Here is a 17876-nt window from a genome sequence, read left to right on the forward strand (position 1 = left end):
TGGGTCATTGCAGACTTTGCCATGCCAATCCGTCTCCGTATCTCAGGTTCGCTACTTCCTTTGTTGGTAATCAGTGAGCCAAGGTATTGGAACTGGGTTACGGTTTCGTAGTCACGTAGGAGATTGTTGCGTTGGATAGCTGTGAAACGGTCAATGATCATGAGCTTGGTCTTAGATTTATTAATAGCAAGTCCCATTTCCATACTGATGGTTTCCAGTTTGTGAAGCAACTCCGCCATTTCATTTTCCGATGATGCGAAAAGGGTGGTATCATCCGCGTACCTGAGGTTAGATATCTTATAGGATGTAAAGCGTATATATTTTCACCGCAAATTAAAACAAAAGACATTCTCTCTCTCCATTTTATTAAGACCTAAGGATTACAATTGCAATTGCACACAAAATGATTAGGATAAGGGAAATACGGCATGTTGGTATACACTGACGTCGGAGCCCCTGTCGTCACAGCTCCTTCTATCCCAAGAGCCGTGTCTACATTTACTTTTTGTGCTGACTGTGTTCTAGTCTCTGATTGAACACATTCCTTGTCTATGTCCGGTATGTTGTCTCTAAGGAACGCGCGGTGTGCGTAGAGGCTGGTAAAGGCGGCGATGGCGAAGGCGTTGCAAAGGTTGTCGTCACCGGCGGCGGTAGACGAGACGCCGTGCAGGTACGGGATCTCTGAGGAGTAGAGGACGAAGCCTCCGCCGCTGTCGCCGCGGCAGAGCGCCTTGCCTGAAACCAAACCGAGTACTTACGTCTATAAATGCTGAAATGTTGAGGATTAACGCGCAAAACTAAGCTCAGATGGCGTAAAGAATATAGAGTAAAGAACTAGCACGGATCTTTATGTATTCTAGACACATAGGTGGGTAAAGACATCACAATCTCCACCAGAGTCTAGCCCGTTCGAAGTCCCTCTACCGGCATGCATGCATGAGAATAGTCCTGGCCGTGCCAGTACTAAACAATACACAAATACTCTTTTCACCACACCAGCTCGGAAAGGCTTATTTTGCACTTCGAAAACTGATAGCAAAGTTGCATTTTATTCACCTGTGAGGCAAAGTAATCAAATGCAAATTTTGAGTTGTTTTCTTTTGTTTGCTGGTAGAATTGACTTTTACATGATGATTTTGGATGATAAATATTTAATAACATTCATTTGAATTTGATTTGGTTTGATATTTTACATGTAATATTTGCTTCGGGTTGGGTTGAAAAATTTTGTTTCACTCGGGGGCAAATTTTGTGTAATCCTCGTGCTTTGAAACCCTCGCAACTCTCACGATTCCTTTTTTCGACCCACTCGCTACGCTCGTGGTTCAATTTTGGAATCTTTCGCTTGCTCGGGTATCAATATTAGCACGAGCGGTTAAACAACAACTTTGCCCCCGAGTGAAACAAATAACTATTATTGCACACCTCATTACAGAATACAAAACAAATAATACAGGAAGAAGAGATTCAACAACAAGCGGTCTTATCGCCAAAAAGCGATCTCTTCCAGGCAACCTTTGGGTAACGGAAATTAATAAATTTATATCATGTCAGTAGATCGAATGTCATGTAAATCGAAGCCATGGTTCCTAAGAACAGATCTCGCTATCTCTCATAGTTTCTGACGTCTCCAGTCTCCGTAGGTATAGTTCGTAGCTTTGTAACAGAGCCCGGCGGCTAATCCTATTGTCTATTGTTAAGTAAAACCGAACGTGCTACTTACCTGCAAAAAAGGGTCATACTTATTATATTTGGCACCTGAGCGCGGGCTAGTCCAACGCTCAAAAAACCAGTGTAGGTGCGCCTCCGATAACACGCCTTTGTTACGCATCTCGATGACACTTTTAGACTGGTTCTGTAGTGTTCGACTCGCCGGCACTCAGTAACCGAAGTATGCAGGTTTTTATGCAGGTGGTTGTGGCACGTGGCACGAGCGGTTTTACTTAACAATAGACAATAGGATTAGCTCGGCCTCTATTAGAAACCTACAAACTATACTGACCCATTTGGAATGATCGCCCTGTATATTGACACTAACGATTTTATTTTACCTGTCCCCCTAATATTAGTGTTTTACCAGTGAAAACGTCTCCGGCGCAGATCTTGTCGCTGGTGATGTACTTGTGGAAGGAGAACTCGGAGTCCGCGAAGCACTTGTCGACGTCAATGTACGGGAGGTCCAGGTACGTGAGGCGCTGTGATGGATTGCCGTTCTTTTCCGTCAGACCCCAGCCGAGGATCTGCAATATATAAAAGTCAAAAATAAAGCTATTCATATTCCACTAGCAATGGAACCTAATAGTTTGTGATTTTTTAGGGTTCCGTACCCAAAGGGTAAAAACGGGACCCTATCACTAAGACTCCGCTGTCCGTCCGTCCGTCCGTCCGTCCGTCCGTCCGTTCGTCTGTCACCAGGCTGTATCTCATGAACCGTGATAGCTAGGCAGTTGAAATTTTCACAGATGATGTATTTCTCATGCCGTTATAACAACAAATACTAAAAAGTACGGAACCCTCGGTGGGCGAGTCCGACTCGCACTTGTGCGGTTTTTTTTTGTTTCATGTCTTAGAGAGCGCTGGTGGCCTAGCGGTAAGAGCGTGCGACTTTCAATGCGGAGGTCGCGGGTTCACATCCCGGCTCGTATATAGCAATGAGTTTTTCGGAACTTATGTACGAAATATCATTAGATATTTACCAGTCGCTTTTGGGTGAAGGAAAACATCGTGAGGAAACCGGACTAATTCCGATAAGGCCTAGTTTACCCTCTGGGTTGGAAGGTCAGATAGCAGTCGCTTTCTAGTGCCTACGCCAATTCTTGGGATTAGTTGCCAAACGGACCCCAGGCTCCCACGAGCCGTGGCTAAATGCCGGGATAACGCGGGGAAGATGATGATGTTTATGAATGAATGAATAACATTTATTTCTGCTCAAGTCCCATATTATGTTAGTAACAAGTTAGGAACATACTTAAATTTAGTGTTACTGCAAAGCAACATAAATAAAATTTAACAAATAAAACTTAAAAACTTATAACCTACCTACAGCCTGGCAAAAAAGAGTAGAAATTAAAAAGTGGCAACACTGTGGTGTCGTTCGGTTCTCTTAGCCCCCATTTACACGAGAGTTTTTTCAACGCGCGTTAAAAAAGCCCTTGAATCTGTCCGCACTCTAAATTCGATTTAACGACCAAGGCTTAAAGTCGAAAATCCAACAACACTTGATAAAAAGCGCCACCGCTGTCGTGTGAATAAATACACATATATCCATTTGTGTCATTAAAACGCTTTTTTAACGCGCGTTGTAAAAGCGCCCGTGGGAATGGGGGCTATATATTGATTTGAAAGGGACGACACTACAGTGTTGCCACTTTTTAACTTCTACCCTTTTTTGCCAGGCTATACGTGGAGCGCGAGACATAAAGCTGCGTCCATCGACGCATCAGCGCGGAATCCCAACGGTCCGCGAACGCGCTCAGGATCCCGTTGGTGCTGCAGTGTGTTGGTGTGGTTGGTTTATGGTCTTACCGTTCCGATGTTCCCTGGTCGCAACTGTTTCATTTCGAACTGCCGGTCGAAGTCCACGCAGACGGACTGCACGCCCGGCGCGTACGTGAAGGGGGTGGTCAGCCGCAGGATGGCGATGTCATCCTGGAAGCTGGTGGTGCCGCCGCGGAACCGGGCGGGCAAGATTATCTCTGATACCTGAGGACATGACAAACACTCTTACACAGAATTAAACAGTTACTTACATCACAGAATAGATAATAGTACTAGGTACAGAAGGTTCACTCTCTAACGCAGCGTATTACGTAGGTAGGCGTTCAACACGCGAACGCGAAGCGAAGCGATGCGGCGCGGGGTGAATCAGTCCTATGATACCTATAGAAGTGTCCTACGTGGGCGATCTCGTTGCGAACGCGAACGGCGCCTTGGGCCCGCCGCGCCGCGCCGCGCCGCGTACGCGAGTTGTTCGCTTTTACGTAAGACGCAGCGTAACAAAACGCATCTATTATTACGATAGATATGACCGCAAGGTGGCGCAAGCGCGAGCAGGCGTCCGTTCCGTAGCGGTGCACGCTAGTACTGCTGTTAGACACCAAAATTGGTGTGGGCCGCATGTACATGTAGCTTAGAGCATTTAATAAACCGGAGTCGCCTTTAAGAGCTTACCCCACAGCCGAAAACCTTGCACAGTTGTGCAAACTTTTGTATGGACTGACGTTTATCTGACATGGCTATTTGTATGTTACGTACATGTCATTTGACGTGTCCCTCCCCCGCAAAAATCGGCAGACTATTTTGTATAGAAAATGACAGCCAAGGCGTCTCCATTAGACGAAGTCCATGAGCCACGCCTGCTTACATCAGAATGTTGCGCGTAAGTGTCCTGCGTGTTGTTCCACGGACGGAACAGCTTACCGCCGGCCACCGCGAACAGGCTCGCGCGCTGCTGGCCGCCCACGTCTTCCCAAAAGCAGTGGGCCGCTGGAACGATCAATATCACAGGCTTTTCATCAGATCAACACGAGTGGTGTTGCTTATTGCAACCTAAAAGCAACTATTACTTTCGTAGTCGACATCTAGTGTCAAGTAGCGGATTTATCAGTACTGATACTTGACAATAGATGTCGCGACTAACGAAAAGTGTATTGCTCAAGAATTTACAACTAATATTACACAAGCAGAGGGAATTCAATCAATCAATCAATTCATCTTTATTCCAGATGACAAATGGTCATATTACATTAAATTCACGAACACAATTAAGATAATAATTTAAAATTCTTACAATATTCTAATAAAACTAAAATAAGATTAAAATATTAGTCAAATTTAATTAAAATATCACAAAATAGAAAATAGAGTTCCAGTAATCCGGTTATAATATTAGCTGGAAATTGTTAAGCATTAGATTTTTCGTTTGTCGCGACTTCTATTGTCAAGTAGCAGTACTGATGAATCTGATGTCGACTACGAAGATAAGTGTTTTGGTAAGAAAACTTATGTATGGAGTGAGCACTCTATTATGCTTCCTTATTTCTCTATGGCTTTAATTTCATCAGATCACCACGAGTGGAGTTGCTTATTGCAACCTAAAAGCAACTATACCATAGAGATACCACATTCGTGCCCCACTTGAGGAACAGAACATACGTTAAAAATAAAAATACATATACTTATGGACTTTAAGCGATATGAGCGTAAGGCTCACACGAGACGACACCCAGGATCCCGCAGTGGAGGAAAGCAAGTAGGAAAACGGACCCTGGCAAAGGCCTGGATAACGCTAGGTAGGAGAAGAAGAAGATACTTAGGGATTTTAGAAGGACTATTAATTACCAGATATAACGAAGTCACGTTTGACGAGCGACCCGCCGCATATCTGCATGTACGGCGCCCAGCGCTTGCTGTAGACCCCGACGTGCCACTGGAACGAGGGGACGCTGGTGTCCGGCAGCGTCGGCACCGGAGACGAGCTTATACTCCACTCTACTAGTTGGAAGAAGAGAGAGAGAGTGTTACCTGATATAACGAAGTCACGTTTGACGAGCGACCCGCCGCATATCTGCATGTACGGCGCCCAGCGCTTGCTGTAGACCCTGACGTGCCACTGGAACGAGGGGGCGCTGGTGCCCGGCAGCGTCGGCACCGGAGACGAGCCTATACTCTACTCTACTAGTTGGAAGAAGAGAGAGAGAGAGAGAGAGAGAGAGAGTTACCTGATATAACGAAGTCGCGTTTGACGAGCGACCCGCCGCATATCTGCATGTACGGCGCCCAGCGCTTGCTGTAGACTCCGACGTGCCACTGGAACGAGGGGGCGCTAGTGCCCGGCAGCGTCGGCACCGGCGTGGACCCTATGCCTTGCCCGGTGTACAAGTTACCGTCTTCGGCAGGTGGTGCAACCTTGAACAAAAAAAAAACGGGTTACACTCCGGGAGTGGCGGCAGAAGTGAAAACTCAATGACATTGTAATAGTTTTTCGATCAGCTCACGTGTCCGTCTTACGAAGCGTCTTACGTCTTACGCTGTCGCGAGTTTAACATTTTTTCCCCGTCACAAAAAGTGCACAGCGCCGCTAAAGAAGTTATCACTTCAAAAACCGGCCAAGTGCGAGTTGGACTCGCGTTCCAAGCGTTCCGTACATTACGTCCGACTCACGCTTGACTGCACATTTCTAATAGTTTTTCCTGTCATCTATAGGTAAAGAACTATAATATGTATTTTTTTCAAAATTTTAGAGCCAGTAGTTTCGGAGATAAGAGAATAAGGGGTGGAATGAATTTTTTGGCTATTTTCTTAAATAATAAACAAAATAAATAACTCCTAACCCTCCTCTTAAATAACTTTCTCATTTACCCCCCCAAAAGTGGTCCCCATGTTTAAAATTCTTTTGTTTACGTTACATGTCCGTCTTTGGGTCACTAATTTACATATGTGAGCCAAAGGTATGTTGCACCAATTACATTGAATTGATTTTTCGCATGGTAGTAGCTAATACTATTTGCAGTTTATGTGATTTTTTCCATAGGTGTACCTTTACAATTACTTGTTGAAAAGAGCTGTCAAAAAAATCTCTGACATTATAATCATTATTTTTTCAGGGAATTAAATATTTAAAAAAATCTGAGTTATACTCCTACTCATTCTTTGTAGCTATGATTTGGTTTGATTGCTCTACCTTATATAGTTCAGGAGAAAAACGACTTTGAAAAATGTGTCCATAAAATGACGTTTTTGACATTATCTCGGTGACGGTTCAAGATAGGGGGCTGAAAGTTAAGGTGTTTCTATATTATAAGATAGCCAACAAATGACATTATAAAAATCCGATTATCGTCACAGGGGCCACTTCTCCTTCCTTAGCCTGCTAGACTCTTTCAACTTAATTGGCCCAGTAGTTTCCGAAAAAATAGGCTGACAAAACAGACGGACAGACAGACACACGAGTGATCCTATAAGGGTTCCGTTTTTTCCGTTTGAGGTACGGGACCCTAAAAACCCCAAAAGGAGCCAAATAAATCCGGATCCATAAAGGCCCCCGTACAAAGTGGCTAACGATGGGCCATGCCAAAGCCACTGCCATGGCCGACTGTGAGATCACCTACGCCATGATTCCTTTGAAGCATAGAGTAATTTAAGTAAAGAAAGAGTGGTACCTCCATACATCAGTTTTCTTACCAAAACGCGCGTTATTTCGTAGTCGACATCTAACGTCAAGTAGCGGAATTTATCAGTACTGCTAGTTGATAATTGATGTCTGGGCGAACGAAAACTCTATTGCTCAACAATATTCAGCTAATATTATAACCGGATTAACTGGAAGTCTATTTTAAAATTAGTTGTAAATTATTTTAGTAGTACATTTTTCACTACCTACCTACACTTGTGACATCTGGTGTCAAGTAGGGGTACTGATAGTTCCACTACTTGACGTTAGATGTCGACTACGAAATAACGCGAGTTTTGGTAAGAAAACTGATGTATGGAGTTACCACTCTTTCTTCACTTATATTACTCTATGCTTTGAAGTGTCATAAAAAACAACTTCCCGATTGCGCACCACGATAGACAACTGATGGCCAGTCGTCCGCCATTGTATATCATTGCCCTCTATATACTAGTACTACTCTTTCGGGTTTTTTTACTCCTTTTAAAGGAGCCAAAGAAACCCGGGTCCGTAACGCACAAACGGCAAGACTCTTAATTGTCCATCGGTGGACCTTATGCTTTTTGTAATAACCACCGATGGACAGTTAACAGTGTGGGCGATATAGTCTGACAAAAAAAAACCGGGCAGGCGCGAGTCAGACTCGCGCACGAAGGGTTCCGTACCATAATGCAAAAACAAAAACGAAAAAAAAAAACGGTCACCCATCCAAGTACTGACCACTCCCGACGTTGCTTAACTTTGGTCAAAAATCACGTTTGTTGTATGGGAGCCCCATTTAAATCTTTATTTTATTCTGTTTTTAGTATTTGTTGTTATAGCGGCAACAGAAATACATCATCTGTGAAACTTTCAACTGTCTAGCTATCACGGTTCGTGAGATACAGCCTGGTGACAGACAGACGGACGGACGGACGGACGGACGGACAGCGAAGTCTTAGTAATAGGGTCCCGTTTTACCCTTTGGGTACGGAACCCTAAAAAGAGTAGAAATTAAAAAGTGGCAATACTGGAGTGTCGTTCCTTTCAAATCAATCTATAGCGGTATCCAGACGGGATGATCAAATCGACCGATTTGATCAGAAATGAAATTGGCGTCAATCTCCAATTTAGATTTATGGTGATATTAAAGCCCTCTAAATTGAAAAAATGCCCCAGAACGAAAATATTGGCGTCACAAATTGGTATTCTTGCGTCCGCACCTCATTTTATTGGTAATATCGGCGGGTCGGGTAATTATCGGCCGTTGAATGCGGCGAGCCAAATTGGCGTTTGCGTCCGTGATTCGATCGGTCAATTTAATCAGATTGGCGAAAATGAACTCGTCTGGATACGCCTATAAGAAAACGGGACGACACTACAGTATTGCCACTTTTTAATTTCTACTCTTTATTGTCAGAATGTACTATACTATACCTGCACGAATCTATCTCCAAGCCCATAGTCCGTTTCGTTGTTCTGATTATTATCATTTGGATTTCTGTACAAGTTCTCACACTCGCCCAAATTGTAGACATCAGCAGTAATGCCCTTCAAGAATTTCCTTAAATCTCCACTCTCCTCGATTATGGCCGATACAGTGTAAGTTCTGCGGCTGTAGAGTCTGCCACATCGGCGAACGACGGGCGCGGTGGCAACACCAAGGATGAATGGGACCTTGTCTCGATAAAATACCAAGCCATTGCCGCTGTCAGTATCGCATGCAGTTGTAACTAAAAAGAACGAATGTTTTTTGAAGAACAAGTCGATAAGGCATAAAAAAATAAGTGAAGATAGAGTACTCACTTCATACATCAGTTTTCTTACCAAAACGCGGGTTATTTCGTACGTAGTCGTCATCTAGCGTCAAGTAGTGGATTTATCAGTATCGCTACTTGACACCAGATGTCACGAGTGTCGCGACTGACAAAAAAAAACAATTTACAACTTAATATTACAAGCAGAATTTGAAGATACAGTTTTTTTTTATTTTTTTAGGCAACAAACAGTCTTATACAAAAATAATGTAATAATAAGCAATGTGTTAATAATAGACCTTGAGTGCCCTACCTTAATAAAATAATTTCTAATCTATAAAGTAGCTGCAAAGTGTAGGAGCAGTAAGAGTAACAAAGTTATCAATGACTTGAGTTCCGGTTAATCCGCTGAAAGCTGAAAGTTGTTGAGCATTAGACTTTTCGTTCGTCGCGACATCTATTGTCGAGTAGCAGAACTGATAAATCCACTACTAGACGCTAGATGTCGACTATGAAATAACCCGCGTATTGGTAAGAAAACTGATATATGAAGTTAGCACTGTATCCTTACTTATTTCTATATAGTTAAGGCAATTAAAAGTAGGTTTAAGTAGTAGTAGTAGTAAAACACTTTATTGTACAAAACATCTTTCAAAGATAGTTGCTAATTGACAATAAATAAAATAAAAATCAAAACTAACCAAAACATTCGGACATTCGTCGTAAGTTAAACCTACCTATAGTGCAGGGATTTAAAACTAATGGCTCCTCTTCACGTTGGGCCAACGCCAACGAGCGACGCATTTATGCGTTAGAGGGAGCAAGTGATATTGCTATCTCATTCTACCGCATGGCTGCGTCCCTCGTTGGCGTTGGAGTTGGCCCAACGTGAAGAGGAGCCTTAAGACCCACGCGCCAACCCGGCCAGCGAAAAGGCAATGGGAAATCTGAGGCAGTGTCAGAAAAGTCCGAAAAAGATTGTAAAATAGTTACCACCGACAACGAATACAGATAAAAAATGTTGAAAAGTCTTCTACTCACTATTCATCTCGCCAGGACAGCTCAAGGTGCTTCCAGTGGTCTGGTAGTGCACCTTATACTGACACACGTCGCTTTTGGCGAACGGGAGGGACAGCCAGCTGTGTCGTCGGGGTACGCATTCACCGTTCTTTATGGCGATCCAGCTTGCTACCTGCAACATTGATCTTAAGACTGTTAATATTGTGTCAACCAAATTCAGCATCTTTCGAGCATTGCTCCGGCTTTTTGCGACTCATGATAGCCTTCCGCTTGGCTACTAATCCCAAGAAATGGCGTATAGACATTCGTTGTAAGGGACAATCGTTGGTAGTAAACGCTAATCGAAACTTTTAAATAGATGGAAATAATCTCATGACTTTTGGTACCATTTGTCACGTTAATTTTCATACGTTAGGAGTTTGTCAATGTTGTACACTAACCGTTCCTATATTCTCTTCCCTAATCTGCCTGATTGACTCCAAGTCCCAATCCAAGCTGAAGCACACCGGCTTGACGATGCTGGTGTATATGAACGGCCTCACCAGAATCATGAACGCCAGGTCCGGCTGCTTGCACGGTTCATCCATGTCTGATATTGATATGTTTTTAATCTGTAAATATAAGAAGATACATGTAGTGGTGTAATTTACGTTACATTGCCGATTACTAAGTAGGTACCAGGGATGTTGAGCGGATGCAGATTTTTTGATATCCGCGGATGCGGATATTTAAAGGCTCACATCCGCGGATGCGGATGTCAAGATTAGGTAGGTACTTAAAAAACGTCAAATATTACATTTTAGTAATTTTTATTTTAAATAAAACGAAACGTTTAGTATTTGAGACAGTTAGAGCAAACTTGGGCGACGTTAGAGCAAATCTGCCACTGTAGGCGATTTAGTTATAGTTGGTTATAGGTAATGACGAAATTACCTAGCACTTACGCCACCGCTAAGACGCTATCCTGTTTCCGACATGTTCGACATCCGCATTAAGCCCCGCATAGATTTTATGCGGATGCGGATTTTAAAAATAATGCAGAACTGATGCGGATGCGAATATTCGCAATATCCCTGCTAAGTACTAAGGTATACTGCATTCACAAGTTTGATCAGATACCTGAGTGTGTATGAAAATTGCTTGCAAGTTCTTTCTAGTCTAAACCTCGCTTAAAATAAGTACGTAATCGACGCTATAGAGATGTCGACTACGAAATAACCCGCAGGCAGCGCCTGATGCCACACGGGAGACCAGAAGTGCCCCGCTGCAATATTATGGAGTGTGTCCTTACCTCAGAATACTGTGCATTCGTGTCTCTCTGATCACCGTAGTCGGGATACAGTTTGCCGGCCGCGACACGGAACCGCGTCGTCGGCAGCGCCTGCCACACGGGGGACCAGAAGCAGTGCCCCGCTGAACAAAACAGGGACCAATCATTAGTATACCTATAGCATCCATAAAGGATGACTCACGCTAGACCGAGCCGTGGCCGGGACGCTTCCGACACTTCTTTTTCTATGACAGGCGATCGGTGATCACGTGAATGCTTTCATAGAAAACTGAAGTGACGGGCGGACTGGTCCGGGCCTATAGTCTGTATCTTTAGGTAAACAAACAATTTAAATTTTCGGGTAGTTATAACATTTATTGGTACAACCAAATACAAAACCGCCCGGATCTGTCACTGAACGACCTAACTTTAACCTACATTATTTGATCGTGTAATGTTTTCATCTCCAACTGGCTTAAGGAGCCATTTAAGGGTAGATTTTGTTTACTTTTATTTAAATACCTAAAGATACAGAGTATAGACCGTTGTAGCGTGATTCATCCTTTAGCCTACAAACTCTGCAAAATAGCGTTATATGGATAACATCATGAAACCTACCTGAAATAACCATGTCAGCCTTGATCAACGACCCTCCACATGTATAAACATGTTCAGTCAATGCCATCTTCTTCTCATAAATAGCGACATGCCACATACTCGCCTTCTCATCGAACAATGGTGCATCTTTCCCATTATTAGTTCCACGAATATCACCTAAAGCTGCGTCTATTGATGCTAAATATTCTTCATAATTATCATCATCTGAAACGGGCTTTTTGCTATCATTTGGATCTGCTTGGACAGGTTTAGCTTGATTGTCAACTGCGTCTATAGTACTTATAGGTGTAATTTGATCAGTCCCAATGCTGTCTTGAGGTTTGGCGTCGTTATTTGGTAGAGCAGTTTCTTGAATAGGCTTAGCCTCAGAATCATCTACTACTGCTATTCCAAAACCATTATTATTAGCCTTGGAATCATCTACTACTGTTATTCCAAAACCATTATTATTATCTGACGCAGGATTGAAAACTGGTTTATTATCATTATTTGATAAAGCCATTTCAGCTTGTACAGGTTTGATATCAGAATTCTCGGCTCCTACACTTTGAAAATTATCACGATTCTGGCCAGAATTGATCACAGTTTGAGGCTTTTGCTCTTTCACGAGAGACTCATCTTGTATTAATGTTATTGGTCTGGGAGTCGGAGTGGGGGAGTCAGTTGTCTGGCTTTCTCCCAGTCTTATTTCGACGTCTCTGATAACGGGTTGAGGGTGCGTTGGGGTCGGGGTACTGAAATGAAATTTCAAAAACTTTACCAACATTACCCGAACGAAACCGAATAAAGTTGGGTTTACTTAATTGCAATGAGCGACAAGAATCCGTTTCGGTAAATTTCCTAGTGTACATATTCTACTTACTTATAAACCTGGGTATTTCATACCTACTTCGAAAACACTAGGTTGCAATATATATAACACTTATACTCTCGCGTTGTGTACACGTATTTACTTACACAAATGGGTCTACCGTTCCACCCATTCCGTTCCGTGGGTCTTTCCGTGACCACAGCTGGTGCAACTCAGCTAAAACGTCGGATGAAATTATGTCGCGGTAGACCCTTGTGTAATTAAATATGCACACTAGGTATCCGCAGTATGCCAAGTTTAAGGTGAAGTCCCGCGGCCAAACATTGTTGCAGACACAGACTGCCACGTCAATGTTAACAAACATTATAGCTTGGCCGTGCTCGCAGTTTATCACTCTTTTAGTACACCAGCGGGCGCAGTACGGTTCTATTTTTATCCCCTGTCACTATGCGCGTCCCTTTCGCACTTACTTACTTGTTAGAACGTGACAGGCATAGTGACAAGCGATAAAAATGCGACCGTGCTACCAGTGCCGATCAAGGAGACAAGGGGTGGGGGTAGGAACCAGATGAAAAGCCCTACTACCTCTCAGTTACAACTCTTGCAGTTGTGGTCTTCCGTCTGGTGGGCCGAGTAGTAGTCTGCCCTAACCAGTCATGCTGCCAGCCTTGGCTCCAGTCCCCACTCCAAGGGTTCTTGTCATGGCTGGTGTGGTAGTCGTGGTAGAACCGGTCCCGGGTGCTGCAGGTTACGATGACGAGGTCTGTAAAGATTTGGTCCAGTCCCTTTTAATGACATAATAGGGTTCTATGTTTTTGTCGCACGCAATTATTTTTTATTTGAAAAGGTACAGTTATTTTTATGCATACCTATATTTCTGTTTTTATGACTGTCTGTCTAGCCTAGTGGGTAGAGTTAGACCAAGAAAAGTCTGCAGCGGTTTTGATAGCCCACGCAGTGCAAGTGTTATTTATACGCTTGCACTGCGTGGGCTATCAAAATCACTGCAGACTTTTCTTGGTCTAAGTCTACCTAGCTAGCGACCCTGCCTATAAAGCCGTGGTCCCGGGTTCGAATCCCGATAAGAGCATTTATTTGTGTGATGTGCACGGATATTTGTTCCTGATGAGTTATGGGTGTTTTCTATGTAGGTAGGTATAAAAAGTTAAACCCAGAAGCCCAACTGAGAAAATTATTTTTTTGCCTAAAAAACAATAGGTTTGCATGCAGAATACGCCTTATATGTGACGTTTTCAACCATTGTCGATAAGGTTGGTTTCAAATAGAAGCTATATGGAAATAGCGCCTCGTTGACAACCGACAATAAGTATACCCTCTTGGTTGAGAATGCCACAAATATTTGCAATCGCCTAAACCTCATGGGCAGATTACCTAAGGGCTCATTTTAAAGTCTGGTTACGACAAAAATAGACTTTTTAAGGTCATCATTGCATCTGTCAGTGCACCGGCCATTGCACCGGTCCGATGTTATTACTAACGCTATTCGGTAGCGAGTCTAGGGGTCGGAGAGAGATAGGTACCTACAACCTCTTGATCTAGCACCTAGCACCAAGTTTTCAACTTTTCAGACAGAGTTGCTTTCCTATTCTTACTTTTAGTAGGGATTGAATATTTTTGGGAATTGGAAACAAATTAATTATTGTTAACGACGTTCTGCTATTTTGTGAAACGGTACTACCATATACATATAAACATATAAACTCAATTCGTCCTTTTATGTACACCGGCCCAGCCCCCTTGCCCGGCGACTTTTGGTAAAGATGTAGGTACAGCTTGGCAAAAAAGAGTAGAAATTAAAAAGTGGCAACACTGTAGTGTCGTCCCTTTCAAACCAATTTATATAAGAAAACGGGACGGCACTACAGTGTTGCCACTTTTTAATTTCTACTCTTTTTTGCCAAGCTGTAAGCGTAAAATATAATAGGAAGTTAGGAAGATATCTCTTTTATAAAAGTTGGCCGAGACGAAAGCTCGGTAACCGATGAACAATAACAAGATATTCAAGATATGTTGCAAAGTCAAGGTAAACCCCGTAATACAAACGACAACTAAATTGTCCAAAACTGAACTTTATATCTTTGCAATAAGTTTTAAAATATGTGACGTCCCACGGTCAAAGGTACCTTATGGCGGGTATGGAGTTATGCATACCCCAGTAATCTACAATAAATAAGCTATCGATAACACAAAAGATCAACCTTCTAGGTTGCGTAGTTACAGAGATATGATTTTTTGAAAATAATGTTGTGAAATGAGCAACTTTACGATAGAGAAGTTTTAAGTTTAGCCGCCTAAAAAACTATGTTCCTGAAGTAAGTTACATAGTTGACTACAAATAATAATACCTTATATATCTGAGATTAAAAAAATATTGCGACTTGTTCTGTAATGCAAATAGAAACTTTTGATATCGACTGATCTATGTGTATACTAACCAATCTCTTGAAAATAAAGTTTTATTTTATTTTCACGATTGATTGCAATGAGCTCTCAAGATTTAAATTTTATCTATTAGAAAACGACACTGACAGACAGTTTAAGCAAAAAACAATACCGATTTAGAGGTGAAAATGTATTTTCTGACTTTTTCATATAAAATCACAAAATTGAATATTTTTACTTTTAATGTGACACACAATCAACTTTTCTGAGCACATATGAAAGAAATTCTGTCATTCAAATGAAATAAATCCTAAAACCCCAACTAAATACTATATTTAACCCCTTATGCCACTTTAAACTTACATAACAATAACAGTATTTGCTCCATACATTTACGAAAAGGTACCTTATGGAAATAAATCTAATAATACATCACTACAAAATATCAATCATATTACAGTTTAACTTTTATGAATAGAAAATATTAATTTACATTAAACTGCCCCAAATTTAATTAGTTCTTCGTCATAATAATCTTAAAAAAAGACCAATAATTTGTATGTAATGAAAAGGTACCTTGTGATTAAGTTACATGATGAGGCATGATGATGATGGAACAGTTAGGATAAACTAATAATATTTTGGGGTTAAGATGGTATAAATCGTCTATTTCTTATCAATAATATATTTCGGTTGCTATTGAAGATAAGCGGCATTGAGGTTCAATGACCTCAGATATTCCATAAGGTAATGCGTCGGGTATTGGCATTTTTCAGCAAACCAATGGCTGATTTACTGCATGCGACCAAACCAAATGAAGATTATTCTAGTTAAGAAAGACTTGACGAGAGTAACTTTGGTATAATAGCAGGCTACTTGGATTTGTAATGTCGGTCGATGTACGGTTATAATATTTGCGAGGCGCCCCAACCAGAACTGAAATTATCAAATTAGTTTTGCTGAATGCTAATACAGTTCTCTACCAAACTTCTTTTCCCGTATTGACTAGTTTTTTTGGGAATTTTCAATCTTTTTTTCCATAAGGTACCTTTTCTACTAAACTCTGAGACGACATTACTAGGCTTATAACTAACTTATAACAAAAATAAAAACAGGTAAACAAACGTTACGCATTAAGGTTTCAGATCAAACATTAAAAAAAAATTGAGCATTTGTTCACCTCTTTACAAAACATTTCATATCTCCGAAACTAGAAACCCTCATAAGGTACCTTTTCCCGTGGAACGTCACATATATTCAGGTAAAGCTGAACTAGTACCTAAAATTCAAAGGCCAGAGTTGGTATACATTTTATAGGCGCTTGTGTCGTTTTGAATGTGATGTATTGTAATATACCGGTTGGTCCGTTTTCCTTATTTATAGACGGGGATCTACGAAGGGCTTGCAAGCAACTTGCTAGCTTACTAATGATATGTATTGTGCAAAAACACATAAATAGGGTCATTGCGCTAGTTTTCGTCCGGCTCTAGTTTTTGAATATAAACCATCATTGCTGCACAAAGGACTTATTGTAAGCCTTATTATCTAAACTAAACAATTTATCTATCTAATATATTTTACTTATGACACTGGACGCAATTACCCTAAGTATATTAAAAAATTCGTATTTCATAATTGTTTTTCATTTAACTTTTCTTGATAACGGTGGCATGGTCATCAATTTGGAAAGTTTTCTTTTTGTTAAGGCTACCTACTAACCAAAGTTGGTGTAATTGTCATCACAATAATACAACACTTAAATAGATAAATACGTACATACCTACTTAACGTAATTACAAAAACTTACATTATTAAGTATTTGCTTGCTTATTTACATTTTCTAGAATTATTCACTTACCTAATATCACGAAACACATCCATTTTCCATACATTTTTGTCACTAAAAGTAAATAACTATTATAAATTTCAAAATCATTTATTTCTTGTAACTGTGACACATATTTTATTTTTAATATTAATTATTTTATTGCCTTTACAAAACCGTGAATGCAGGTCTATAAATACCTTGACAAAACAAAACAGAACTTCACGAGTAAATTAACAATAATTTGTGACGTTCCACGGGAAAAGGTACCTTATGAGGGTTTCTAGTTTCGGAGATATGAAATGTTTTGTAAAGAGGTGAACAAATGCTCAATTTTTTTTTAATGTTTGATCTGAAACCTTAATGCGTAACGTTTGTTTACCTGTTTTTATTTTTGTTATAAGTTAGTTATAAGCCTAGTAATGTCGTCTCAGAGTTTAGTAGAAAAGGTACCTTATGGAAAAAAAGATTGAAAATTCCCAAAAAAACTAGTCAATACGGGAAAAGAAGTTTGGTAGAGAACTGTATTAGCATTCAGCAAAACTAATTTGATAATTTCAGTTCTGGTTGGGGCGCCTCGCAAATATTATAACCGTACATCGACCGACATTACAAATCCAAGTAGCCTGCTATTATACCAAAGTTACTCTCGTCAAGTCTTTCTTAACTAGAATAATCTTCATTTGGTTTGGTCGCATGCAGTAAATCAGCCATTGGTTTGCTGAAAAATGCCAATACCCGACGCATTACCTTATGGAATATCTGAGGTCATTGAACCTCAATGCCGCTTATCTTCAATAGCAACCGAAATATATTATTGATAAGAAATAGACGATTTATACCATCTTAACCCCAAAATATTATTAGTTTATCCTAACTGTTCCATCATCATCATGCCTCATCATGTAACTTAATCACAAGGTACCTTTTCATTACATACAAATTATTGGTCTTTTTTTAAGATTATTATGACGAAGAACTAATTAAATTTGGGGCAGTTTAATGTAAATTAATATTTTCTA

The 17876-nt window shown here is 41.0% G+C and overlaps 1 protein-coding gene across 1 annotated transcript; it reads right to left on the reverse strand.

Moving 5' to 3' along the window:
* Positions 1–364: 364 nt before the first annotated feature.
* Positions 365–17041, reverse strand: LOC134803245 (transmembrane protease serine 9-like). The gene is made up of 12 exons (XM_063775942.1): positions 16888–17041; positions 13212–13389; positions 11816–12549; positions 11219–11340; positions 10368–10538; positions 9949–10099; positions 8588–8883; positions 5721–5907; positions 4364–4485; positions 3526–3702; positions 2078–2240; positions 365–735 (listed from the first exon to the last, which is right to left on the reverse strand). The coding sequence occupies exons 1-12, from the start codon at positions 16919–16921 to the stop codon at positions 374–376; spliced, it is 2697 nt and encodes an 898-aa protein (XP_063632012.1). The 5' UTR covers positions 16922–17041; the 3' UTR covers positions 365–373.
* Positions 17042–17876: the final 835 nt, after the last annotated feature.

The sequence above is a fragment of the Cydia splendana genome, chromosome 26, assembly GCF_910591565.1.
Source record: "Cydia splendana chromosome 26, ilCydSple1.2, whole genome shotgun sequence".
NCBI lineage: Eukaryota > Metazoa > Arthropoda > Insecta > Lepidoptera > Tortricidae > Cydia > Cydia splendana.

Coding starts and splice junctions, on each gene's coding strand:
- LOC134803245 (XM_063775942.1), bottom strand. CDS start 16,921: ATGTATGGAAAATGGATGTGTTTCGTGATATTAG. Junction 13,390..16,887: donor GATGTGTTTCGTGATATTAG/GTAAGTGAATAA, acceptor AAATCTTTACAG/ACCTCGTCATCGTAACCTGC. Junction 736..2,077: donor CGCCGGAGACGTTTTCACTG/GTAAAACACTAA, acceptor GTTTGGTTTCAG/GCAAGGCGCTCTGCCGCGGC.